Genomic DNA, 27033 nt, shown 5'->3' with positions numbered 1-27033 from the left:
TGTACATATGTTTTGTCCCTGAAAATGATTTTAGATAGAAACGTGATTGATTTTCAAACCTGTTGTTGTTGATTTGATGAAACAATGCTTTAGTCTGTTTCTCAGGTTTTATGTCTTTATCAATACTGCAGGACAAAACCCTTCTGTATATGATTGTATGAAGAATGTTCAGTCTTGATGTACATTCTAGCCCTGCAGATGGGTCCAAATGATTCTGAGCTCTTAAACACAGTAGTTCCTGTGCAAGATGTATTTATCACTATCAAAAGGCAGCTGTCCCAGTGTGTGGCTTTTCTTTCATACAGGGGAACATATTTAGTCCTTTTGTACATGTTCTACCATAATTTCTTTGTAAAGTAGAGACTGTTTCATGTGATTCTTTGTACTGGGATGTTTTTTAAAACACGCCTGTTCGCAGGCTTTTAGACACAGTCACATTCATAATAATCATCTAGTTTGTAAATCTTTCTTACCACCTGTTTTAGAGTAGATTCCTCTACCAGTTGCTGTACCCTGTCCTTTTGTAGATCAGATAAAGATACTTGTATGAGAACCCTTTTAGAGAATGACAATTGGTAGCAGACCTTTCTTCCCCTCTGAAGAAGTTTGTGAAGGTGGCACAAACTATTAGCTCGAAAGATCTTGAGGTCATAAACTAGAATCTCAGCGGAAGCATTCGCTTTTAGATATGTAAACTTATTGCTTTTGTGACATATCCCTGTCTTTAAAATTAAATAAAATCAGGATGAATTATCAGGTGGTGTGTAGTGTCTGTCTGAGCAGGATTTCAGTCACAGTAAGAACATGTTTTAATAAAAGGTGACCAATAGAATTGTAAGAAATACAATTTTATTAAAAACTCTTAATTCCAGATGCTTGCATACAGACTTCAGAAAATCAATAATAGCATTACCACTGGAATTGTAGACTGAAAGAAAAACATTATTAATGTAAAATGTAGTACCATAATGTAAACTGTTTGTAGCTATAGGTTATCAACATGAAAGACATCCACCTGTGTGTTCAATACCACTTAATATTGTAACAGACCAATGCAAGAGAAACCATGCGTCTCAGTGTCCAGTCAAGAGACAACTCTGCTGTCATGGACATGTTCACAACTAATGATGGCTTAAGTGGCCCAAACATTTTCACTTTGGGACAGTGAGTGTCCCAGCACTGGTATTTTATGTCAGCACAAAGCAAACCCATGTTGCCATTCACCCTGAGAACATATCTTATACATCTAATAAACTCTTGTCTTAAATGTAATTTGTGCAGAATCTATAATACATATCAAACTGGTTGTTAATTGGATTCTCAGCCAATCATCTGGATATGAACAATCATTGAAGATCGTTTTATATCAGCCTTTTCACACTGCTAAGTTGTGTCCACCCTCGGTAATGGAACCATGCAGGAAAGGCAACCACGTAGAGAATGTATCTGAGCCAGCCCAATACTGTGCAGGTCAGCATGGTAGTGTGACAACAGGTATTAGGATGTGCTCACACAGGCTGCCCAACTCTGACCAATCACATCAGCTCTTTTGACAATACGTGGGCAAAAGATCAGAATTGGGCAAAAACCAAAACGTGCACCTGAGGGGGGCCTCAGGACTGAGTTTGGAAAACCCTGCCTTAGCGAGCCAAACTGAAAACAGGTTTGAAAGATTGGGTCCTGTCAAGGAGAGGGGAAGAGTTGCACGATTGTAGTCAGTAGGGTTATGATCGGCTAAAGCACAGAGGGAGACAATCACCAAAGAGCATCCTGTGTAACAGATGATGGCCTGGTCCGGACGTCGACATTAACTACATCAGGGATGGTCAACTCCAGTCCTTCTGGGGCCTGATTGGTGCCATATTTTTGCTGCAGCTAACACACCTGACTTCAATAATTAACTCATCATGATCATCAGTTTAGAATACAATGTGTTGAATCAGCTGTGTTTGCTATGAAGGGTAATACTGCGACCTACAATGACTGGAGTTTCCCATCCCTGATCTACATGTATGTATTGTATCTGTCAGAATGTGTTTTTAACAAGCATTTATTGAGCTACATAATCCACTTCTTTCATTCCAACCAAGTCAAAATGTCTCTTTCCCGGCCGGGTGTGTAAGTTCTAGCGAATAGCCTTCACAGGACTCTTGAAGCTGGAGGCAGCCTGGAGTTGGAGTTGATAAGCCATGGGGTGGATCTTGAAGCCATATAGCCTGAGAAAAAACAATAACTAAATATTACAACACAATAACCGTGTGGATTGTAGAAGGCTGACATTATGCTAACATGTCTCAATCTCCTTACCGAGGGAAGAAAATGTAATCTTCAAATCAAGCAAATGGTTTTTGTTACAGTTCCCAGCTGAACATGAATTAAGTAATAACACGAACAAATCAAATGGGGTAAACAGAGCATCTTGATGAATTTGCAAAGATAAAGATAATTATAGAAATAAACCTTGGCACAAACTGGTTGGCAGGTCGTTTTGGCCGGTACTCTGGGTGCACCATAAATAGCATGTGGGGGAAGCCTGTCCCAAAGTAGGCCCCGTCCGTGTGGTGGTGCCGGGAGGACTTGGGGGTGTACACATCCATGCACTTTGGACAATACAGCTTCACCATCGCCTCACCTGGGATGTCTGACAGACCTATGGGAGAGGAGAGATCAACATTATGTAACACCGCTGAGGGCACAGACATCTATTCTGCTGTCAGCTGGCAATTAAATATTGATCAAATATATTTACTGTGCAAGCAAGAGTAATCTTTTTGAAGATTCCCTCAGACCTGTGTGAAATACTGCTGACAATCTGTGATATAGTTCAAAATGTGACTGGAGAGAAATGGTTCAATTCCATGAAAAGAGAAGAGGCATGTTCTGTAAATGAACAGGAGTATGAATACATTAAAGTCAAACTCACCAATAGGAAGCATGGGTTGATTCTCACAGTACACTCTTGGGCAATAGCCAAAGTCCCCTTGTTGGTACTTATCCAGCTGCAAACCAAAAACTATTTCAGTGTGTAACATGGTCACACAGCTAGTCCAAGAAGGCCAAACTAACTACATAAACGGACAGGTAGAATTTAGAATAGGGGTCTCCAACCTTTTTAGCACGAGCTACTTAAAACAAAAAAAATGAAGCAGGTCACAAGCTACATTTTTATTTTATAGCTTTCAAATAGTTGTTTTGTCAATATACCTGGCAAAATAACGGTTAATAGACAACTAAGTGGACCCACTAAAACGTTCCTGAATTCTCTTTTCGCTGTTTTATTTCTCCTGGTTTGAGATTTATTTTTAATTTTTACATTTGCTCAATATTACAATTGTTCATAGAGAAAGATGGAAAATGGATGTTCTGAGTCCATGTCAAAGCTTAAAATCACATGAGAAGACCCTTTGAGGTCTAGGAAAAAAACAAACACATTTTAATTTGAGTGTAATGTACCCTTTAATTGCACATCTCGCAAGAGAGGAATGTGTCAGTCTAGTGATGTTGCTGCTGTTACCTATTGCTGCAGCACGTCATGACAGAGTTTGCAAAACAAATCAGCACCTCATTGATACAAATAATCATCATGATAGTTCTGTCAGACTTTCTGCCTACTTTGCAATATGCATTTAATTGAACGTTTTTTCAGTCTACCCAAAAGACTTCCGGTCGCTATCTAGCTACACACAGACTCAGACAAATGAGCGCCCTAAACAGACAGGGGCAATATTGCTGGAAATTAAATTGGCAGATTGTGTTACGCGTGGCTTTTTAAGCCAATAGTGGCTAACTAGGGGTTGGACAATGTCACTGTGGCTTTGATAGCCGGGAGCTTCACATTTATGACAGTTTGCCACAGAACACATGAAGAAAATGCATGTAATTTCAGAATTGATTGGCGAGCTACTCCTAGGTGGGCTGCGAGCTACTGGTAGCTCACAGTCTACCTGTTGGAGACCACTGATATAGAGATTATCCAAACTCCAGAACAATATATACAGATCTAGGGTTTACTACCATCTGAGCGATGCCTCTGTTGGTGAGGATGTAGCGTGCGTGGATCAGCCCGTACAGCATCTCTGCTGCCTGCTCTATCAGGTCACTCTGGTTGGGGTTGTCCTCCAACTCCTCATCTGACAGACAGACATGACAGTGAGGCTTTCAGATCAACACACAAGGTACACAGAAGCCTATAGTGACATGGTGCATGAATAAAGCACTGGGAGGCAGCATTATAGCATATGCAGGTCTTTCCTGTCTATATTCACACACACATAAGTCAGGCTTTCAGATCAACACAAGGTAGACTTCAACCTATAGATGCACTGAATCAAAGTATGTAGTCACAGTACTGTGTCCTTGTGTCTTTTGAAAGGCACTTGTAAATACAAACAGAAGTGATAAATTAGCCTATAGGAAGTGTCAGTGTGAAGTCATGCCAGACGGTGTAGTGATGAGCTCACCTGGTTCCAGGTCCAGGATCATGTCAAGGGCCTGGCGGTAGTGAGGCACCTGCTCATTGAGCCCTGTCAGGTTAAACTTGTCCTGAATGTAGTCCTCATCAACCTGGTAAAGTGGAATGGATCAACATGGTTAGTAGCTTTCAGCTGCCAAACACAGTCTACTACTCTTTATGAATTGGCCAAGGTTGGTCAATTGCATAACAGGTTAAAGGGATTACTTCAGTATTGGCAATTAAGACAAGCAGAAGAGTTAAAGGTAGAATTAAGCAACGTAGCCTACACGGTGCACTGTGCTGGAATATCAGAAGCTACCACCACGCCATAACAAGCTTATGTCACGGTTACACACTATGGCACCAATACAAAACCACCCCACGACTTTAAACACTGTGTTTTGGTCCTCTTTCACATGGAATTCTCCATCTGTGTTTTGGGTATATTTGGCTGGTAGTTGTAACAGTTCATTCTGTATTTCAAAGGATCAACTAGCTTCACAAACAGTTGGCTAAGTCAGAGCAATAGTATTTCCCCTGTCTGTCCTTCTCATGCTTTGATGTTCTGACATAACTAGCTATCTACTCACCTCACAGAAAAACTCATTCCCCCTCAGGCCACAGAACCAGGAGATCCAGGACACCTCCTCCGAGCTGCTCATCCTCTGAACAAGTGGGGGTGATGGTGCAACGGCATGCAAAAATTACATGTATTTCAGAATTTCCATTGTAGTACTAGAATATAAAGCTAGCTGGGCTAAGCATTTCGCTACACTCGCAATAACATCTGCTAACCATGTGTACGTGACCAATAAAATGTGATATTAGCTAGTGGTGTATTCCATTCTGATCCAGGGACCTGAAGTATGTGCACACTGCAGGCTTTATTTCTGCCCCAGATGTTAGCTAGCTAATTCATCAAATCATCAAGCCCAGATGTGTTAGTACTGCGCTAGAGCAAAAACCTATTGTTATTAGTCAAATTATGCATAAAGAACTCAAGCTAGCTAACGTTAGCTACATTGATAACACTAGCTAGCTAACCCCGTGTTTACTAGCTAGTTACATTAGTTTAATAACGTTAGCTAGGTAACGGACATTTTCCACACGCATGAAATACATACTGATTTGAAAGTAAACAATGAATTTAGTACTGTGTAAAACCAAATGTGTTGTGTCAGCACACGTTTACTCACCCTCTTTTATGTTAGCTAGATATATCTACCGGTAGCTACTTTGCTAACTAGCTAACACCTTAGCTAACTGCTTTAAACAAGAATGCTACTTCCGGTGGAATCTTCGGCTTCTCCGACCTGTGTTGATGAACAGTTTGTTGTTCCAGTCAAACCGCGAGTATTAGTGATGGGTCGTTCGCGAACGAGTCGGCTCTAAGAGCATATCAGAAGAGCCCAATCTATTTATACAAATATTTAAAAAAAATAAGATATTAATAATACAAAGATTTAAATTAATATAATTAACTAATTCAAATAACGATTTATTTTTATTTTTACGATATAGGCCTAAATGCTCAAGCGCATACTTTCGTTCTGACTGTGCTAAGACTAACAGCCTCACCTGTTGTTCCTGTCAATCAGACACGTAGTGTCAACCAATGAACCAAAGATGCGTGAGGGAGGGCCGAGCCAACTCAATTCAATTCAAGGGGCTTTATTGGCATGGGAAACATGTTTTAACATTGCCAAAGCAACTGAGGTAGATAATATACAAAAGTGAAATAAACAATACAAATCAACAGTAAACATTACACATACAGAAGTTTCAAAGAATGAAGACATTACAAATGTCATATTATGTACATGGGAGTTTATCAAAATTGGGTGTGTTTTCGAATTCTTTGTGGATCTGTGTAATCTGAGGGAAATATGTGTCTCTAATATGGTCATACATTGGGCAGAAGGTTAGGAAGTGCAGCTCAGTTTCCACCTCATTTTGTGGGCAGTGTGCACATAGCCTGTCTTCTCTTGAGAGCCATGTCTGCCTACGGCGGCCTTTCTCAATAGCAAGGCTATGCTCACTGAGTCTGTACATAGTCAAAGCTTTCCTTACATTTGGGTCAGTCACAGTGGTCAGGTATTCTGCCACTGGGTACTCTCTGTTTAGAGCCAAATAGCATTCTAGTTTGCTCTGTTTTTTTGTTAAATCTTTCCAATGTGTCAAGTAATTATCTTTTTGTTTTCTCATGATTAGGTTGGGTCTAATTGTGTTGCTGTCCTGGGGCTCTGTGGGGTCTGTTTGTGAACAGAGCACCAGGACCAGCTTGCTTAGGGGACTCTTCTCCAGGTTCATCTCTCTGTAGGTGATGGCTGGATTTCTGGATTTTGATAATAAGTGGGTATCGGACGAATTCTGCTCTGCATGCATTATTTGGTGTTCTACGTTGTACAGAGAGGATATTTTTGCAGAATTCTGCATGCAGAGTCTCAATTTGGTGTTTGTCCCATTTATTGAAATCTTGGGGGTTCTATGACTGATTCAAGTATTTTTAGCCAGTTCATAATTGGTATGTTGAATTTTATGTTCCTTTTGATGGCATAGAATGCCCTTCTTGCATTGTCTCTCAGATCGTTCACAGCTTTGTGGAAGTTACCTGTGGCGCTGATGTTTAGGCCAAGGTATGTATAGTTTTTTTGTGTGCTCTCGGGCAACGGTGTCTAGATGGAATTTTTATTTGTGGTCCTGGTGACTGGACCATTTTTGGAACACCATCATTTTGTTCTTACTGAGATTTACTGTCAGGGCTGGCAGAATCTGTGCAGAATATCTAGGTGCTGCTGTAGGCCCTCCTTGGTTGGTGACAGAAGCACCAGATCATCAGCAAACAGTAGACATTTGACTTCAGATTCTAGTTGGGTGAGGCCGGGTGCTGCAGACTTTTCTAGTGCCCGCGCCAATTTGTTGATATATATGTTGAAGAGGGTGGGGCTTAAACTGCATCCCTGTCTCACCCCACGGCCCTGTGGCAAGAAATGTGTGTGTTTTTTTGCCCAATTTAACCTCACACTTGTTGTTTGTCTACATGGATTTTATAATGTTGTATGTTTTACCCCCAACACCACTTTCCATCAATTTGTATAGCAGACCCTCATGCCAAATTGAGTCAAAGGCTTTTTTGAAATCAACAAAGCATGAGAAGACTTTGCCTTTGTTTTGGTTTGTTTGATAGTCAATTAGGGTGTGCAGGGTGAGTACATGGTCTGTTGTACGGTAATTTGGTAAAAAGCCAATTTGACATTTGCTCAGTACATTGAGGAAATGTACGAGTCTGCTGTTAATGATAATGCAGAGGATTTTCCCAAGGTTGCTGTTGACGCACATCCCACGGTAGTTATTGAGGCCAAATTTGTCTCCACTTTTGTGGATTGGGGTGATCAATCCTTGGTTCCAAATATTGGGGAAGATACCAGAGCTGAGGATGATGTTAAAGAGTTTTAGTTTAGCCAATTGGAATTTGTTGTCTGTATATTTGATCATTTCATTAAGGATACCATCAACACCACAGGCCTTTTTGGGTTGGAAGGGTTTTATTTGGTCCTGTAGCTCATTCAAGGTAATTGGAAAATCCAGTGAGTTCTGGTAGTCTTTAATAGTTGATTCTAAGATTTGTATTTTATCATGTATATGTTTTTGCTCTTTGTTCTTTGTTATAGAGCCAAAAAGATTAGAGAAGTGGTTTTCCCATACTTCTCCATTTTGGATAGATAATTATTCTTGTTGTTGTTTGTTTGGTGTTTTCCAATTTTCCCAGAAGTGGTTCGGGTCTATGGATTCTTCAATTACATTGAGCTGATTTCTGACGTGCTGTTCCTTCTTTTTCCGTAGTGTATTTCTGTATTGTTTTAGTGATTCACCATAGTGAAGGCGTAGACTCAGGTTTTCCGGGTCTCTATGTTTTTGGATGGACAGGTTTCTCAATTTCTTTCTTAGATTTTTGCATTCTTCATCAAAACATTTGTCATTGTTGTTCATTTTCTTCGGTTTTCTATTGGAGATTTTTAGATTTGATAGGGAAGCTGAGAGATATTATATACTGTTAAGATGTTCTACTGCCAAGTTTACACCTTCACTATTACAGTGGAACGTTTTACCCAGGAAATTGTCTAAAAGGGATTGAATTTGTTGTTGCCTAATTGTTTTTTGGTAGGTTTCCAAACTGCATTCCTTCCATCTATAGCATTTCTTAATGTTACTCAGTTCCTTTGGCTTTGATGCCTCATACAGCCATGAGAGAGAGGAGGGACAGCTGTGAAAACAGCTGGAAAATGAGTCAGAAGCACAGTAGCAGTTGGATGCATTTTAATAATGTAGACAATGTTAGAGCACAGTGTAGAATTTGCCCCCAAAAATCTCATATAAAGCAGGTTCTACGCACAACCTACCACGGCATATGCGAACTGTGCACCCAACTGTGAAGCTAGCTGTAGTGGAGCTTTGAGAAACTAGCAGGCCTGCTAGTGATAGTGGTTGATAATTGTTAGATTTATATGCACTTTGCTTATATACATTAAAAAGTTCTACTTTAAATGCAAAAGTTTAATAGCATTCTTTTTCACAACAAACCAATGCATTTTTAAATACATTGTGTTTAGGTAGAGTGTGATTTAATTGAATCATTTAATTAGAATTGCTATCGCAAACTGTTTGACTTGAAAAAATACAAAACATATATTTTTAAAGAGACGTTTGAGAGCCAAAGGCTCACTGAAAAGAGCCGGAATGCCCATCTCTACATGAGTTCCAGTTGGCTCCGGAAGCCAATGCGCTGGGAAAGTATGAAGACTTCCGCATCACCTGTTTTGAATGGTCTTCTGCTAGAGAGGAATCCACGCCAGTGGAAGAGGCGAGAGGTTTCTTTCTCACCAAAATCTGTCGTAAATTAGCCCAATGCGTTTCTATAGGCTTATTTTGGACCTAAACTTGTCCCCTACCTTCCGCCATTGGGACAACGATTCGACTTGTTAGGGTGGAGACTTCTTCTTCAATGAGGTTTAACGGTGGTTGGCATCCAATATGTTGCATTACCGCCACCTACTAGACTGGAATAGAACTCCCTATACTTTGCTTTAAAACAATTATTAAAAAAATACCCTACCACATAACACTACTGACAAAAAAAAATAATTAAAATCTAAATAACACCATCCTACTCCACTATTTTAAATCTATTTAATCCGACCTCATGCCAACAACCTGAAAGGATTGGACATCACCACATAACACACCCTGTAACTCTTCTGATGTTAAGCCTCGCACACCCATATACCTCTGCAGCTGCCACCACAACCTCAATTTTCTGCAACTTACATTCCATCCCTGCAGTACAGTTGATAACCATTGCTATAAATGCTAAAAATCCAATCTTACTGAAACATACATCACTTGTTGGCCTCTGTACTGGTACAGATCTACTACTCCCACCACTCCTCTCAGGATCCCTCCCTCTGTTCTGGTATATATCTACTACTCCCACCACTCCTCTCAGGACAGATCCTCTCAGTCCCTCCCTCTGTTCTGGTACAGATCTACTACTCCCACCACTCCTCTCAGGATCCCTCCCTCTGTACTGGTACAGATCTACTACTCCCACCACTCCTCTCAGGATCCCTCCCTCTGTACTGGTACAGATCTACTACTCCCACCACTCCTCTCAGGATCCCTCCCTCTGTACTGGTACAGATCTACTACTCCCACCACTCCTCTCAGGATCCCTCCCTCTGTACTGGTACAGATCTACTACTCCCACCACTCCTCTCAGGATCCCTCCCTCTGTACTGGTACAGATCTACTACTCCCACCACTCCTCTCAGGATCCCTCCCTCTGTACTGGTATATATCTACTATTCACACCACTCCTCTCAGGATCCCCCCCTCTGTACTGGTACAGATCTACTACTCCCACCACTCCTCTCAGGATCCCTCCCTCTGTACTGGTACAGATCTACTACTCCCACCACTCCTCTCAGGATCCCTCCCTCTGTACTGGTATATATCTACTACTCTATCACACCACTCCTCTTAAGGATCCCTCCCTCTGTACTGGTACAGATCTACTACTCACACCCCTCCTCTCAGGATCCCTCCCTCTGTACTGGTACAGATATACTACTCACAACACTCCTCTCAGGATCCCTCCTCTGTACTGGTACAGATATACTACTCACAACACTCCTCTCAGGATCCCTCCCAGATCTCTGTACTGGTACAGATCTACTGGTACAGTCAGCATGAACACCTCGGGATGTAGCGCTCAACAGTGCATCCCACTTATAATGCAGCTGCTTCGTCTTGATGTTCTTCTTTATCAAAAGCTACCGCGACACTTTTCCATTTCAAACAAGCTCTCAGGGTCCATTCACTGCCTGCAACTCTACTTGCGCTCCTCACGATGGAACGTACCAAGGGACAAACGAAGTGGCAATGAAGAGAGGAGACATGAGCATCTCGTCATTATATACAAGTTCTCATTATTATACAAGTTCTCAATGGGATTTAAGGTCTGGGGAGTTTCCTGGCCATGGACCCAAAATATCAATGTTTTGTTCCCCGAGCCACTTAGTTATCACTTTTGCCTTATGGCAAGGTGCTCCATCATGCTGGAAAGAGCATTGTTCATCACCAAACTGTTCCTGGATGGCTGGGAGAAGTTGCTCTCGGAGGATGTGTTGGTACCATTCTTTATTCATGGCTGTGTTCTTAGGCAAAATTGTGAGTGAGCCCACTCTCTTGGCTGAGAAGCAACCCCACACATGAATGGTCTCCGGATGCTTTACTGTTGGCATGACACAGGACTGATGGTAGCACTCACCTTGTCTTTTTCCCGGATGCCCCAAACAATCGGAAATGGGATTCATCAGAGAAAATTACTTTACCCCAGTCCTATATCAGTTGGTCCCTGATGTTTTTCTTGGAGAGAAGTGACTTCTTTGCTGCCATTCCTGACACCAGGCTATCCTCCAAAAAGTCTTCGCCTCACTGTTTGTGCAGATGCACTCACACCTGCCTGCTGCCATTCCTGAGCAAGCTCTGTACTGGTCGTGCCCCGATCACGCAGCTGAATCAACTTTAGGAGACGGTTCTGGCGCTTGCTGGACTTTCTCGGGCGCCCTGAAACCTTCTTCACAACAATTGAACTGCTCTCCTTGAACTGCTCACCTTGAATGGTTGATTTAAGTGAAATCTTACTGGCAGCAATATCCTTGCCTGTGAAGCCCTTTTTTGTGCAAAGCAATGATGACGGCACGTCTTTGGAAGTAACCATGGTTGACAGAGGAAGAACAATGATTCCAAGCACCACCCTCCTTTTGAAGCTTCCAGTCTGTTATTTGAACTCAATTAGCATGACAGAGTGATCTCCAGCCTTGTCCTCATCAACACTCACACCTGTGTTAACGAGAGAATCACTGGCATGATGTCAGCTGGTCCTTTTGTAGCAGGGCTGAAATGCAGAGGAAATGTTTTTGGGGGGATTCAGTTCATTTGCATGGCAAAGAGGAACTTTGCAATTAATTGCAATTCATCTGATCACTCTTCATAACATTCTGGAGTATATGCAAATTGCCATCATACAAACTGAGGCAGCAGACTTTGGGAAAATTAATATTTGTGTCATTCTCAAAACTTTTGGCCACAACTGTACTAGCTAATACTCACCTTTAACCTGTAGCTTGACCTCAAAGCAGCGTTCATTTTGTCCATCTGCAGTGACTGTACTCCACCATGGAAAGAGCCAAAGATGCATCTCCTGAACTGAGATTCCCTCCATTCCTAGGAATGTTTGGTTGGAGATATTTTTTATTTTACCTTTATTTAACTAGGCAAGTCAGTTAAGAACAAATTCTTATTTTCAATGACGTCCTAGAAACAGTGGGTTAACTGCCTTGTTCAGAGGCAGAACCTTCCGGTTACTGGTCCAACGCTCTAACCACTAGGCTACCCTGCCGCCCCGGGTAGGGTATTGAAGTATTTGGATCTCACTGTCTCCCTTGATCTCTGCCCAGGTCACTGATGATATTTGGGGATTTCCTGTTGTCATGTTCAACAGGCAAGGCAGGGTAGCTATCCCGTTGGGTGCTGCCATAACTGAATGTAGAATTGTGCATTCTTTGGAGGAGAAGAGGCTTACTCAGACAAGGTTTACTCTATTTTTATTCGACACGTACATAGAAAGAAATGGAATATATCATTTTACTTTTCACTTTGAGTGATGTTTTTCACCATTACACAAACACTCAAATATGTTATGGGATTCTATCATTTTATCAGAAATGCTGACAATTGATATACTTTGTTAAGTATATTCGATCAATTGCTTGATATGAGGTTCTGCAGCTGCACACATGTTTTTCACCAACAAATGGACAAGCCTATGGATCAATCAAACCTTTCTTTATTCCTTACAATGAAACCTGTATAACCCAGTTCATTTGACATTCAGTTTTTATATGAACAGATTGGATCCATAACTAATTGCATTCAGGGCAGATCTGAAAAAGTCTTTCTTTGCGGTGGTCCACTCTCTTTGGGCTCCTGGTCTTTCCCTTTCTCCTCAAACATCAAGATCCTTCAGCAGAGAAAATAAAATAACAAATTATTACACAAGTCATGTAGCAAAAAGACATATAGCCTTAAAGGAAATACAGTGGATTACTAAAGTTCAGAATCGTATTCAGAAAATTCATTTCAGGTCAAATGTAATGCCTTCATTAAATGTAGTGTCAGTTTCCTTCTAACTTACAGTCGGAGTATGGAATTCCTCTTCCCTAGCATCATATTGAGAAAGTCTGTGTAACAGAACGTGTCTCGTGCAGCACCGCCAACCACATCTGACATCATCTTTTTCAGCTCCAAGTGAGTCTTTGCCACACCCAGCTTCTCCAACATGCGCTTCAGCCCCATCATGTCTGTGACACAGAGATAGAGAGAGAGTGTCACGTTCGTCATACGAATGAGACCAAGGCGCAGCGTGGTATGCATACATTCTTTAATAATATAAGAATGAACACTGAACAAACTAACAAAGAACAAACCGTGAAGCTAATACGGCTAGTGCAGACAGGCAACTAAACATAGAATAAGAACCCACAAACACAAAAGGGGAATGGCTACCTAAATACGATCCCCAATCAGAGACAACGATAAACAGCTGCCTCTGATTGGGAACCATATCAGGCCACCATAGACATATAAATACCTAGACCTACAAAACCCCTAGACATACAAAAACCCTAGACAATACAAAAACTAGCATACCCACCCTGACCTAACCAAAATATAAAGAAAACAGAGATATTAAAGGTCAGAGCGTGACAGAGAGAGAGAGAGAAAGGCTGTGACAAAGATTGAGCCATCCATGTGAACTATGTTGTCCTCATGATTAGCCTAATCTTGTTATTCATCAGGATTGTCGTAAAAAAATAAGGCAATTTTACCAATGTCTCCTTGGTCATTGAGATCAAATTCCATGTATTTGTCTGTAAAACAATATAGAACACATTACAATTATTATTTAATTGTTGATTCATTCAATAAGGAAACATAACTGTCTGATCAATGTGCATTTAAAAGACTTGAAATCTCACTTTTAAACATTTCCAGTTTTGAGCTGAGGTCCTCCTCCTCTGCATATTTAGGATCTGTGAGAAAAACCTTAAGAATAGAATAGCACAAGGCAGACATTGAGATTAGATCGTGTCAGTGGTGACCTGTCATTCAGCCACACATTTTTAGCAAAAAAACAAACATGTTTTGCATGTTACTTTGGCATTAGTATGTGTCACATATCAGTTTGCAAACAATGAAAACATTTATTTTTATTTTTATTTGATTTATTTCACCTTTACTTAACCAGGTAAGCTAGTTGAGAACAAGTTCTAATTTACAACTGCGACCTGGCCAAGAAAAAGCAAAGCAGTGTGACACAAGCAACAACACAGTTACACATGGAATAAACAAGCGTACAGTCAACAACACAATAGGAAAAAAAGAACGATGATGATCGGCAAGTAGGGATACTGGTGTGCAGAAGAGCAGAAAAGTAAATAAACACAATATGGGGATGAGGTAGGTAGATTGGGTGGGCTATTTACAGACTATATACAGCTGCAGTAATCTTAGCTGCTCAGATAGCTGATGTTTAAAGTTAGTGAAGGAAATATAAGTCTCCAACTTCAGCGATTTTTGCAATTCGTTCCAATTACTGGCAGCAGAAAACTGGAAGGAAAGGCGGCTAAAGGAGGTGTTGGCTTTGGGGATGACCAGTGAGATATACCTGCTGGAGCACGTGCTATGGGTGGGTGTTGTTATCATGACCAGTGAGCTGAGATAAGGCAGAGCTTTACCTAGCAGAGACTTGTAGATGACCTGGAGCCAGTGGGTCTGGCGACGAATATGTAGCGAGGGCCAGCCGACTAGAGCATACAGGTCTCAGGGGCTTTGGTAACAAAACGGATGGCACTGTGATAGACTGCATCCAGTTTGCTGAGTAGTATATGGGAAGCTATTTTGTAGATGACATCACCGAAGTCGAGGATCGGTAGGATAGTCAGTTTTACGGGGGTAAGTTTGGCAACGTGTGTGAAGGAGGCTTTGTTGCAAAATAGAAAGCCGATTCTAGATTTGATTTTGGAGAATTTTTTTTTGTTTTTTTGTTTTGAATTTTTACCCCTTCTTCTCCCCAATTTCGTTGTATCCAATTGTTGTAGTAGCTACTATCTTGTCTCATCGCTACAACTCCCATACGGGCTCGGGCGAGACTAAGGTTGAAAGTCATGCGTCCTCCGATACACAACCCAACCAGCCGTACTGCTTCTTAACACAGCGCGCATCCAACCCGGAAGCCAGCCGCACCAATGTGTCGGAGGAAACACCGTGCACCTGGCAACCTTGTTTGCAAACCTTGTTTTACAATGTAAAAAGTATATATATAATTTAAAGTCGCATACAAACATGGTCTTCTTTTTGTTTTCTTGAGTAAGGCAGCTCCAAAATGCAGGTGTTTCAGCCTAGTTCAGTGATTTCTGTGGTGGTGGGGCAGCCAGCACAAAATATAGAGCATTGCGCCATGATTGATTCAGTGTTCTGTCACTCATGGGTACACTACGTCACGGCCAAGTCTAAGGGTAAAACTCGAAAATTCAAGCCCCTTGGGTGCTGCCATAGAGTTACATTAGAAGTGCCCATCCAAGTAGGCTCACAGTCATTGGCCACAGATAACATGACGTCAAATCACGTTATATCTACAGTAGCTTTGATTGGACTGATCATGTCAACATCATACTTTCAAAATCTTAGCTATCAGTCATCATCATGAATCAAGTCGACAATCTACTGGCAAATCCTTTTTAATCCTTGTCTTGTGAAGAGAAATAATGAAGAGAAATGATAGATAAAACATATCAGTACTCATCGGCCATTGGACAGAAACATTACACAACAAGTTGGGGATCGCAAATTCAACAATGAGTGTTTTGGAAGGAATCAGTGGCTAACTGCAAGTTTTCCAAACCAATCATTATCAAAGAAATCATAGTGCCGCTCTCAAAACAACTGTTAAACTTGGAACTGCAAAACCTGATTTTGGTGAGTTCAAAACAACTGGGAAATTGGGAAAAACAAGCTACGACTGGGAAAATACGTTTTGAACTTTCATCCAATTCAGATTTGTAAATCGGGAACTCGGCCCTCTTTCTAGAGCTACGACCTGAACATCACTGTTGTCATCATTATTTTCCCAAGTTCCCAGTTGTCTTGAAAGAACCATAAATTCAGAGAATGCCAGACTTTGATGACAAAGTTTGATGACAAAATATGTCCACAAAGGACCGCTGGGCCACATTCCTGTTCAGGTGAGCACAGCACAACAAGGTGAGTCCAAAAATGTCTTGTATGCTGCTGAAAAAATGATGTAATATGCCAGGGAGATATGTATACTGTAGCTAAGAAAGTAATACTAAGTGTATGTCATGTAGTAAGATCTTAGTAGCCCATGTGCCTCACCCTAATCATTTAAAACATTTTGCCTACTGTTCTGACTTGGTGGTGCACATGTAGCCTATAACCTGTTTTTGACAATGTTATCATCGATTACATTTATGCCTCTTTTTTTATCCTACGGTTCTGACTTGGTGTACATGGAGATCACTGTAAGAACGGCCCATGTTCTGAATTCTGTCACTGTACAATTAAAAAGTGCTGAACAAATATTTATATAGACTACATCCATCCTAGCTCACTCATTAATGTCTTAATCAAAATGACGGATTGCCTCTTATCAACTTGTCGTCCCTTTATGCCATAGTTTGTACATCTCAATTGACAGTAGAAACCACATTTGTTAAAGCAAGTCAGACATATATAGATATTTTTTTAAAGGCAGTAAATGAGGCTGAATGTACTGTTTCGCTGCCAGACAAGGCTCAGCTGATAGCCAAGTGTAGCTGTGATATTGTGCAATTAATGTATTGTTTAGTGTTGTGTATTGGTTTGCTGGCATGCATCCCACAATTTTATTTTCCTCTACCAAGATGTACATGCTAAAATCGCCACTGGATAGTGTACATAGATAATCAGATGCTAATAATGCTATAGCTAGATAATACTACCATAATAACATTTATAGACAGATGAACAACAGACCTCATTGATGGAGTTCAGTTTCACATCCTGCTGAGACTTGAGGAATCCAAATGCTTTCCCTCCTGAAATTATATGAGGATCAACTCAGAAAACGTGTTACTACTCACTTCCTTATTGGTGATCTATCCACACAACCCTCACACATTCACAGGATCTAACTAAAGATAACAGATTTGATTTAATTGATTGATTTAGCTAAAACACTGTATTTCTTTAATAAATTGTTTATAAAATCTGTGGAGTGCATATCGACAGAAAGACAGACAGACGGACTGACAGCGTGAGATGAGACGTATGACACAGAGACTTACCTTGTAAATGTTTGTCCATGTCAATCTGCTGTTATCTGGTGGATCATAGAGTAGTCAAAGGGACCAGGGGTGGCTGAGCGTTGTGTCATGAACACTGAAAGTGTAAAGTATGTATCTGTATTTTGTGACAGAAGAGGAAGTGTGGGGAGTTAAAGTTAGAGTGTGGTCATTTGCTAAGTTCCCCTCTCACATCCACTCACAGCAGACGGAACAGACAGAGAACAAAGAGAGTCTATGGAGGGGACAATGAACTAGGGGGTTTGCATTTGACATACGCTAGACTAGGCTACCACATAAACACTGCACACTACATTATTGTCTACATATTTTTTAAACTATTCAAGTCCTTTCAGCAAAACATGCAATCACTTTTCATGTCTTTTTTATTTATTTAACTAGGCAAGTCATCTAATCAAATGTATTTATATAGCCCTTCGTACATCAGCTGATATCTCAAAGTGCTGTACAGAAACCCAGCCTAAAACCCCAAACAGCAAGCAATGCAGGTGTAGAAGCACGGTGGCTAGGAAAAACTCCCTAGAAAGGCCAAAACCTAGGAAGAAACCAGGTTATTCGGGCTGGTCAGTGGGTTAACTGCCTTTTCAGGGGCGGAATGACAGATTTGTACCTTGTCAGCTCAGTGTACCTTGCAACCTTTCAGTTACTAGTCCAACCACTAGGCTACCCCGTATAGATTTAGGTACAAGGAAGGAATGCATATAATTATTTTTACTTAACTAGGCAAGTCAGTTAAGAACAAATTCTTATTTACAATGACGGCCTACCTCGGCCAATTGTGTGCAGCCCTATGGGACTCCCAATTACAGCCGGATGTGATGCAGCCCTATGGGACTCCCAATTACAGCCGGATGTGATGCAGCCCTATGGGACTCCCAATTACAGCCGGATGTGATGCAGCCCTATGGGACTCCCAATTACAGCCGGATGTGATGCAGCCCTATGGGACTCCCAATTACAGCCGGATGTGATGCAGCCCTATGGGACTCCCAATTACAGCCGGATGTGATGCAGCCCTATGGGACTCCCAATTACAGCCAGATGTGATGCAGCCCTATGGGACTCCCAATTACAGCCGGATGTGATGCAGCCCCATGGGACTCCCAATTACAGCCGGATGTGATGCAGCCCTATGGGACTCCCAATCACAGCCGGATGTGATGCAGCCCTATGGGACTCCCAATTACAGCCGGATGTGATGCAGCCCTATGGGACTCCCAATTACAGCCAGATGTGATGCAGCCCCATGGGACTCCCAATCACAGCCGGATGTGATGCAGCCCCATGGGACTCCCAATTACAGCCGGATGTGATGCAGCCCCATGGGACTCCCAATCACAGCCGGATGTGATGCAGCCCTATGGGACTCCCAAATGTGATGCAGCCCCATGGGACTCCCAATCACAGCCGGATGTGATGCAGCCCTATGGGACTCCCAATTACAGCCGGATGTGATGCAGCCCTATGGGACTCCCAATCACAGCCGGATGTGATGCAGCCCCATGGGACTCCCAATCACAGCCGGATGTGATGCAGCCCCATGGGACTCCCAATTACAGCCGGATGTGATGCAGCCCTATGGGACTCCCAATTACAGCCGGATGTGATGCAGCCCTATGGGACTCCCAATTACAGCCAGATGATGCAGCCCTGGGACTCCCAATTACAGCAGATGTGATGCCCCTATGGGACTCCCAATTACAGCCGGATGTGATGCAGCCCTATGGGACTCCCAATTACAGCCGGATGTGATGCAGCCCTATGGGACTCCCAATTACAGCCAGATGTGATGCAGCCCTATGGGACTCCCAATTACAGCCGGATGTGATGCAGCCCCATGGGACTCCCAATTACAGCCAGATGTGATGCAGCCCTATGGGACTCCCAATTACAGCCGGATGTGATGCAGCCCTATGGGACTGCCGGATGTGATGCAGCCCTATGGGACTCCCAATTACAGCCGGATGTGATGCAGCCCTATGGGACTCCCAATTACAGACGGATGTGATGCAGCCCTATGGGACTCCCAATTACAGATGGATGTGATGCAGCCCTATGGGACTCCCAATTACAGACGGATGTGATGCAGCCCTATGGGACTCCCAATTACAGATGGATGTGATGCAGCCCTATGGGACTCCCAATTACAGCCGGATGTGATGCAGCCCTATGGGACTCCCAATTACAGCCGGATGTGATGCAGCCCTATGGGACTCCCAATTACAGCCAGATGTGATGCAGCCCTATGGGACTCCCAATTACAGGATGTGATGCAGCCCTATGGGACTCCCAATTACAGCCGGATGTGATGCAGCCCTATGGGACTCCCAATTACAGCCGGATGTGATGCAGCCCTATGGGACTCCCAATTACAGCCGGATGTGATGCATGGATGGGACTGATGGATGTGATGCAGCCCTATGGGACTCCCAATTACAGACGGATGTGATGCAGCCCTATGGGACTCCCAATACAGATGGATGTGATGCAGCCCTTATGGGACTCCCAATTACAGCCGGATGTGATGCAGCCCTATGGGACTCCCAATTACAGACGGATGTGATGCAGCCCTATGGGACTCCCAATTACAGCCGGATGTGATGCAGCCCTATGGGACTCCCAATTACAGCCGGATGTGATGCAGCCCTATGGGACTCCCAATTACAGACGGATGTGATGCAGCCCTATGGGACTCCCAATTACAGATGGATGTGATGCAGCCCTATGGGACTCCCAATTACAGCCGGATGTGATGCAGCCCTATGGGACTCCCAATTACAGCCGGATGTGATGCAGCCCTATGGGACTCCCAATTACAGACGGATGTGATGCAGCCCTATGGGACTCCCAATTACAGATGGATGTGATGCAGCCGGATGTGATGCAGCCCTATGGGACTCCCAATTACAGATGGATGTGATGCAGCCCTATGGGACTCCCAATTACAGCCGGATGTGATGCAGCCCTATGGGACTCCCAATTACAGCCGGATGTGATGCAGCCCTATGGGACTCCCAATTACAGCCGGATGTGATGCAGCCCTATGGGACTCCCAATTACAGCCGGATGTGATGCAGCCCCATGGGACTCCCAATTACAGCCGGATGTGATGCAGCCCTATGGGACTCCCAATTACAGCCGGATGTGATGCAGCCCTATGGGACTCCCAATTACAGCCGGATGTGATGCAGCCCTATGGGACTCCCAATTACAGCCAGATGGATGCAGCCCTCCCTCCCAATTACAGCCGGATGTGATGCAGCCCCATGGGACTCCCACTCCCAATTACAGCCGGATGTGATGCAGCCCCATGGGACTCCCAATTACAGCCGGATGTGATGCAGCCCTATGGGACTCCCAATTACAGCCGGATGTGATGCAGCCCTATGGGACTCCTAATTACAGCCAGATGTGATGCAGCCCTATGGGACTCCCAATTACAGCCGGATGTGATGCAGCCCTATGGGACTCCCAATTACAGCCAGATGTGATGCAGCCCTATGGGACTCCTAATTACAGCCGGATGTGATGCAGCCCTATGGGACTCCTAATTACAGCCAGATGTGATGCAGCCCTATGGGACTCCTAATTACAGCCAGATGTGATGCAGCCCTATGGGACTCCTAATTACAGCCAGATGTGATGCAGCCCTATGGGACTCCCAATTACAGCCAGATGTGATGCAGCCCTATGGGACTCCTAATTACAGCCAGATGTGATGCAGCCCTATGGGACTCCTAATTACAGCCAGATGTGATGCAGTCTGGATTTGAGCCAGATACTGCAGTGATGCCTCTTGCACTGTCTTAGACCACTGCGCCACTCGGGATGTAACATGTAACAGTACGGTTAGGCTAAGTAATGTAGAACTAATTGGATAAATGTGAAAATTACAGGGCTCCTGAGTGGCGCAGGGTCTAAGGCATTGCATCTCAGTGAATGAGGCGTCACAACAGTCCCTGGTTCGAATCCAGGTTGTATCACATCTGGCAGTGATTGGGAGTCCGTCATTGTAAATAAGAATTTGTTCTTCACTGGCTTGTCTGTTTAAATATATGTATATTATTTTAAGCAAATAACTTGTTCTCAGTCTTTGACACTAGATGGCACTGCTAAGCATATAATCTTCAAAACAACATTATTTTTATGTGGGAAGTCAATAAATGTTTCCCCGCAAATGTGTATTCATGACCCATATAGAAACTAGGCCTTGGAGAACTGAGATTGGACTCTGAGATGAGAGACTAACTTGATAAGGAACTTCACACACTCACATGGATAATGGCACTGTTTCAGTCACAAGGGTTATCAATACTTATGTTGATCATTAGAACACAGTTTGCTGGTGAGTAGTCATTTTTTATTAAATTACACTTGATTTAATTTTCTGAAAGTAATTTTTAGAGCAGTATGCATATTTAAAAAGTTAATATGCTAATTTGATCTATTTTTTTCCATAATTTCCCAGGTGCTGAGTCTTGTTCTCATGTAGATGCGCCACAATTCATCACAGCTACTCAGGAAGAGGTAGCTGTCCTCCCCTGTTTCACATCAATCCACAAAGATTTAGCAACCAGAGTGAAATGGACAAAACTTTCACTTAAACCTGAGGACATCTTGGTGTGGCCTGATAATCCATCTGTGGCCCATAAATCAGAACGTGTGGCCTTCGAGTCGGGAGCGGATGTTGTGGTGGCTGGAAACCTGTCCCTGTCTCTAAGAGATGTAAGGAAATCTGACGAAGGGCTTTATAGTTGCAAGGTCTGGTTGGGATGGAGTTGTGTCCATGTGAAAAACATCACTCTAAAAGTGAAAGGTAAAATGATATATTCCATTTCTATGTAAGTGTCAAATAAAAATAGAGTCAACCTTGTTTGACTAATCCTCTTCTCTCCTCCAAAGAATGCAAAATTCTACATTCAGTTATGGCAGCACCCAACGGGATAGCTACCCTGCCTTGCCTGTTGAACATGACAACAGGAAATCCCCAAATATCATCAGTGACCTGGGCAGAGATCAAGGGAGACAGTGAGATCCAAATACTTCAATACCCTACAGATATCTCCCACCAAACATTCCTAGGAAAAAGGGTGAGCTTTGGAGGGAATCTCAGTTCAGGAGATGCATCTTTGACTCTTTCCATGGTGGAGTACAGTCACAGCCAATGGTACAGATGTAGGTTGCAGATGGGACAAAATGAACGCTGCTTTGAGGTCAAGCTGCAGGTTAAAGGTGAGTATGTGCTAGTACATTCTTATTTGGAATATACAGTTAATTCGGAAAGTATTCAGACCCCTTGACTTTTTCCACATTTTGTTACGTTACAACCTTATTCTAAAATTGTTTTGTTTCCTCATCAATCTACACACAATTCCCCATAATGACAAAGCGAAAACAGGTTTTTAGAAATGTTTGCAAATTTATTAAAAAAACATAAACATAAATAGGTTATTTACATAAGTATTCAGACCCTTTGCTATGAGACCCAAAATTGAGCTCAGGTGTATCCTGTTTCCATTGATCCTCCTTGAGATGTTTCTACAACTTGATTGCAGTGTGGTAAATTAAATTGATTGTACATGATTTGGAAAGCACACACCTGTCTACATAAAGCCCCCAGTGGCTACCAGTCATTCATTTTTAATCCTTGTCATATGAAGAGAAATAATGAAGGGAAATTATGGATAAAACATATCAGTACTCATCGGCCATTGGAAATAAACATTACACAACAAGTTGGAAATCGCAAATTCAACAATGAGTGGTTTGGAAAGAATCAGTGGTTAACTGTAAGCATTGGAAAACAATCATTAGCCTGCTATTCAGTGGAGTGGCTGTGGGGTGCCAAGTCTAAGATTAATGGTCTCTTTTCATAGTTTAAAATGATAAATGTTCAACATTGGCCATGCTGTCAATGAAGCATGATTTGTGCCGTGCTCAAAACAACTGTTAACTTGGAACTGCAAAATCTGTTGAAGACTCTGGGAAAACGAGCTATGACTGGGAAAATAAGTCCTGTCCACGGTATGTCCACGAAGGACCGCTGGGCCACCATCCTGTTCAGGTGAGCACAGCACAACAAGGTGAGTCCAAAAACGTCTTGTATGCTGTTGCATAAATGATGTAATATGCCAGGGAGATATATATAGTGTAGCTAAGAAAGTAGTACACTGTATGTTGTGTAGTAAGCTGTTAGTAGCCCATGTGCCTCATACTAATAATTTGGTATATTTTCACCTCTTAATTTTGCCTATTGTTCTGACTTGGTGGTGCACATGTAGCCTTTAAAATGTAATCATCTAATTTTGTAAGAACTTTCATTGTCTGCTTATATGCCCCCTTTATATATCCTACGGTTCTGACTTGGTGTACAGGGAGATCACTGTAAGAAAGGCCCATGTTCTAAATTCTGTCACTGTACATTTTAAAAGTGCTGAACAAATAGTTAGATTGACTACGTCCGTCCTAGCTCGCTCATGAATGTCTTAATCGAAATTCTGGATTGACTCTTATGCACTTGTCCCTTATGACCTAGTTTGTACATATCAATTGTCAGTAGAATTCACAGTTGTGCAAGTCAGCAAGTCAGCCATATCAGCTCTGTTTTTTTTAAGGCAATAAATGTGGCTGAATGAACTGTTTCGCTGCCAGACAAGGCTCTGCTGATAACCAGGCGTAGCCGTGGTAAGGTGTTGGGACTGCTGTTGGGGCTCTGGTGTTTGGACAGCTTTATGTAGGCCCTAACAGTTTGTGGGCTCCGTTTGTCACTGGTATAGTGCAATTAATATATTGTTTAGTGTTGTGTTGTGTAGTGGCTTTGCTGGCATGCATCCCACTTCTTTTTTGTTGTTGCCCCATCAAGATTTACATGCTAAAATCGCCACTGAAGGTCCCACAGTTGACAGTGCATGTCAGAGCAAAAACCAAGCCATGAGGTTGAAGGAATTGTCCATAGAGCTCAGAGACAGGATTGTTTTGAGGCACAGATCTGGAGAAGGGTACCAATCCATTTGCGCAGCATTGAAGGTCCCCAAGAACACAGTGGCCTCCATCATTCTTAAATGGAATAAGTTTGGAACTACCAAGACTCTTCCTAGAGCTGGCCAAACTGAGCAGGGAGGTGACCAAGAATCCTATGGTCACTTTGAAAGAGCTCCAGAGTTCCTCTGTGGGGGTGGCAGCATCATGCTGTGGGGATGTTTTTCAGCGGCAGTGACTGGGAGACTAGTCAGGATCGAGGGAAAGATGAACAGAGCAAAGTACAGGGAGATCCTTGTTGAAAGCCTGCTCCAGAACGCTCAGGACCTCAGACTGGGGTGAAGATACACCTTCCAACAGGACACCGACCCTAAGCACACAGCCAATAGAACACAGGAGTGGCTTCGGGACAAGTCTCAGAATGTCCTTGAGTGGCACAGCCAGAGCCCGGACTTGAACCCGATCGAACATCTCTGGAGAGACCTGAAAATAGCTGTGCAGCTACGCTCCCAATCAAACCTGACAGCTGGAGAGGATCTGCAGAGAAGAATGGGAGAAACTCCCCAAATACAAGGGTGCCAAGCTTGTTACGCCATACCAAAGACTCAAGGCTGTAGTTGCTGCCAAAGGTGCTTCCACAAAGTACTGAGTAAAGCGTCTGAATATTTATGTAAATGTGATATTTCTGTTTTTTTTTGTTTAATGAATTTGCAAACATTTCTAAAAAATGTTTTTTGCTTTGTCCTAATGGGACAACTTGTGTGTAGATTGATGAGGGGAAAAAACAATTTGATACATTTTAGAATAAGGCTGTAACGTAACAAAATGTGGAAAACGACAAGGAGCCTGAATACTTTCCGAATGCACTGTATCTATATTTGTCAACCATTGCATTAGCAATTTGATGTTCTATAATGATCATTTTCTACCATTGAATCAGAACAGGAAGAGGAGAACCTGGTTGTTAGGACTGTCACCACAACTGAACTAACAAACCCTAGTAGGTGTACAATGTTGTTCTCTTATTTGTGTCTTTAATTTATTTAAAATAACAATTCTACTGAATATATTTGTGGACATGTTTATCACCACTGGGTTTAGAGGACAAGAGACACACGACAGGCTTTACACTCAGTTCAATCAAATGAGACCATGAATGACTGTCATCATTTTATATTTATGCTCTACTCAGCCGTTACTGCCAGTCAGAGTCCAGAAAGAGTTGCGACTGCTACAGTTGGAACGGCTACTATATCGGCTTCATCCATGTGTGTGATTGTCATAATGGCTCTTACGCTGGGATTGATCATTTGCCTCAGACGCCGCAGACACTCAGGTATGTACGGCCACTACTCTGGTTGATATTGACCTGGGAAATTAAGGCTAAATGTTTTGAAACACACAGTATTATTGTATTGTGAATCTGCCTTTCTCTCTTTCTCAGATGGAGATGAGTCTGACTGGAATACTTATGAAGATGTACAAGACCCAGGTAAGCCTGTTGATTATGTCTCATCCTGAATGTGCTCAGAGGGCTCCTGGTCCACCTAAATAACGTCTTCATCTATTCTTTTCACAGCAACGGGACCCAATTGTCTGTATTCACTTGCAGAGTTTGACCAGAAGGACAACCTAGGCACTTGTGAGTTTTTTCCCACAATATTTTTGTAAAAAAATGTTTAACCTGGGCCTCAATTCAATCCGGACCACAGTAGATCCGCGTTATAGCACAATTGGCATTTAAAGGCAATGCTTCCTGGTTCGCGGATATAGCACTCACTTTTAAACATCAAGCATGCTAAAATGCGGATCTCTCGCGATCTGGATTGAATCTAGGTTCTGGTCACTGTCTGAGTCCAGGTTCAAATGTTTCTAACACCTTCAGTTCTGTAAACAATTAACATTTCATTACATTGTATTTATTTTTTATTTATTTCAGTTCAATGCCAGTGAAAAGAATAATCATCTTTCAATCAACACACCATGTCTTACCGAACCCTTCACAAAACATCTTCCAATCAACACACCATGTCTTACCGAACCCTTCACAAAACATCTTCCAATCAACACACCATGTCTTACCGAACCCTTCACAAAACATCTTCCAATCAACACACCATGTCTTACCGAACCCTTCACAAAACATCTTCCAATCAACACACCATGTCTTACCGAACCCTTCACAAAACATCTTCCAATCAACACACCATGTCTTACCGAACCCTTCACAAAACATCTTCCAATCAACACACCATGTCTTACCGAACCCTTCACAAAACATCTTCCAATCAACACACCATGTCTTACCGAACCCTTCACAAAACATCTTCCAATCAACACACCATGTCTTACCGAACCCTTCACAAAACATCTTCCAATCAACACACCATGTCTTACCGAACCCTTCACAAAACATCTTCCAATCAACACACCATGTCTTACCGAACCCTTCACAAAACATCTTCCAATCAACACACCATGTCTTACCGAACCCTTCACAAAACATCTTCCAATCAACACACCATGTCTTACCGAACCCTTCACAAAACATCTTCCAATCAACACACCATGTCTTACCGAACCCTTCACAAAACATCTTCCAATCAACACACCATGTCT

At 42.5% G+C, this 27033-nt stretch overlaps 3 protein-coding genes across 4 annotated transcripts; 1 reads left to right on the top strand and 2 right to left on the bottom strand.

Moving 5' to 3' along the window:
- Positions 1–832: 832 nt before the first annotated feature.
- Positions 833–6109, bottom strand: LOC118375632 (casein kinase II subunit beta-like). 2 transcript variants are annotated; one of them, XM_052514120.1, is made up of 7 exons: positions 6032–6109; positions 5044–5118; positions 4461–4563; positions 4015–4130; positions 2924–2999; positions 2461–2650; positions 833–2216 (listed from the first exon to the last, which is right to left on the bottom strand). In XM_052514120.1, the coding sequence occupies exons 2-7, from the start codon at positions 5113–5115 to the stop codon at positions 2126–2128; spliced, it is 648 nt and encodes a 215-aa protein (XP_052370080.1). In that variant the 5' UTR covers positions 5116–5118; positions 6032–6109; the 3' UTR covers positions 833–2125. The 2 variants fall into 2 exon arrangements, with proteins under 2 accessions (XP_052370080.1, XP_052370079.1); XM_052514119.1 differs by lacking the exon at positions 6032–6109 and adding an exon at positions 5650–5994.
- Positions 6110–12844: 6735 nt separating this feature from the next.
- On the bottom strand, positions 12845–17581 carry LOC127927568 (allograft inflammatory factor 1-like). Its single transcript, XM_052514117.1, has 6 exons — positions 17419–17581; positions 17108–17169; positions 14053–14119; positions 13903–13944; positions 13209–13374; positions 12845–13034 (listed from the first exon to the last, which is right to left on the bottom strand). Exons 1-6 carry the CDS (start codon positions 17435–17437, stop codon positions 12947–12949), a joined length of 444 nt encoding a protein of 147 aa, XP_052370077.1. The 5' UTR covers positions 17438–17581; the 3' UTR covers positions 12845–12946.
- A 4055-nt stretch (positions 17582–21636) lies between these two features.
- LOC127927567 (uncharacterized) lies at positions 21637–26524 on the top strand. The gene is made up of 8 exons (XM_052514116.1): positions 21637–21781; positions 21905–22252; positions 22339–22668; positions 25355–25414; positions 25607–25750; positions 25859–25906; positions 25994–26056; positions 26354–26524. The coding sequence occupies exons 1-8, from the start codon at positions 21718–21720 to the stop codon at positions 26365–26367; spliced, it is 1071 nt and encodes a 356-aa protein (XP_052370076.1). The 5' UTR covers positions 21637–21717; the 3' UTR covers positions 26368–26524.
- Positions 26525–27033: the final 509 nt, after the last annotated feature.

This window comes from Oncorhynchus keta, unplaced genomic scaffold (genome assembly GCF_023373465.1).
Source record: "Oncorhynchus keta strain PuntledgeMale-10-30-2019 unplaced genomic scaffold, Oket_V2 Un_scaffold_1526_pilon_pilon, whole genome shotgun sequence".
NCBI classification, from domain to species: domain Eukaryota; kingdom Metazoa; phylum Chordata; class Actinopteri; order Salmoniformes; family Salmonidae; genus Oncorhynchus; species Oncorhynchus keta.
This window is presented reverse-complemented; position numbering and strand designations above follow the sequence as displayed.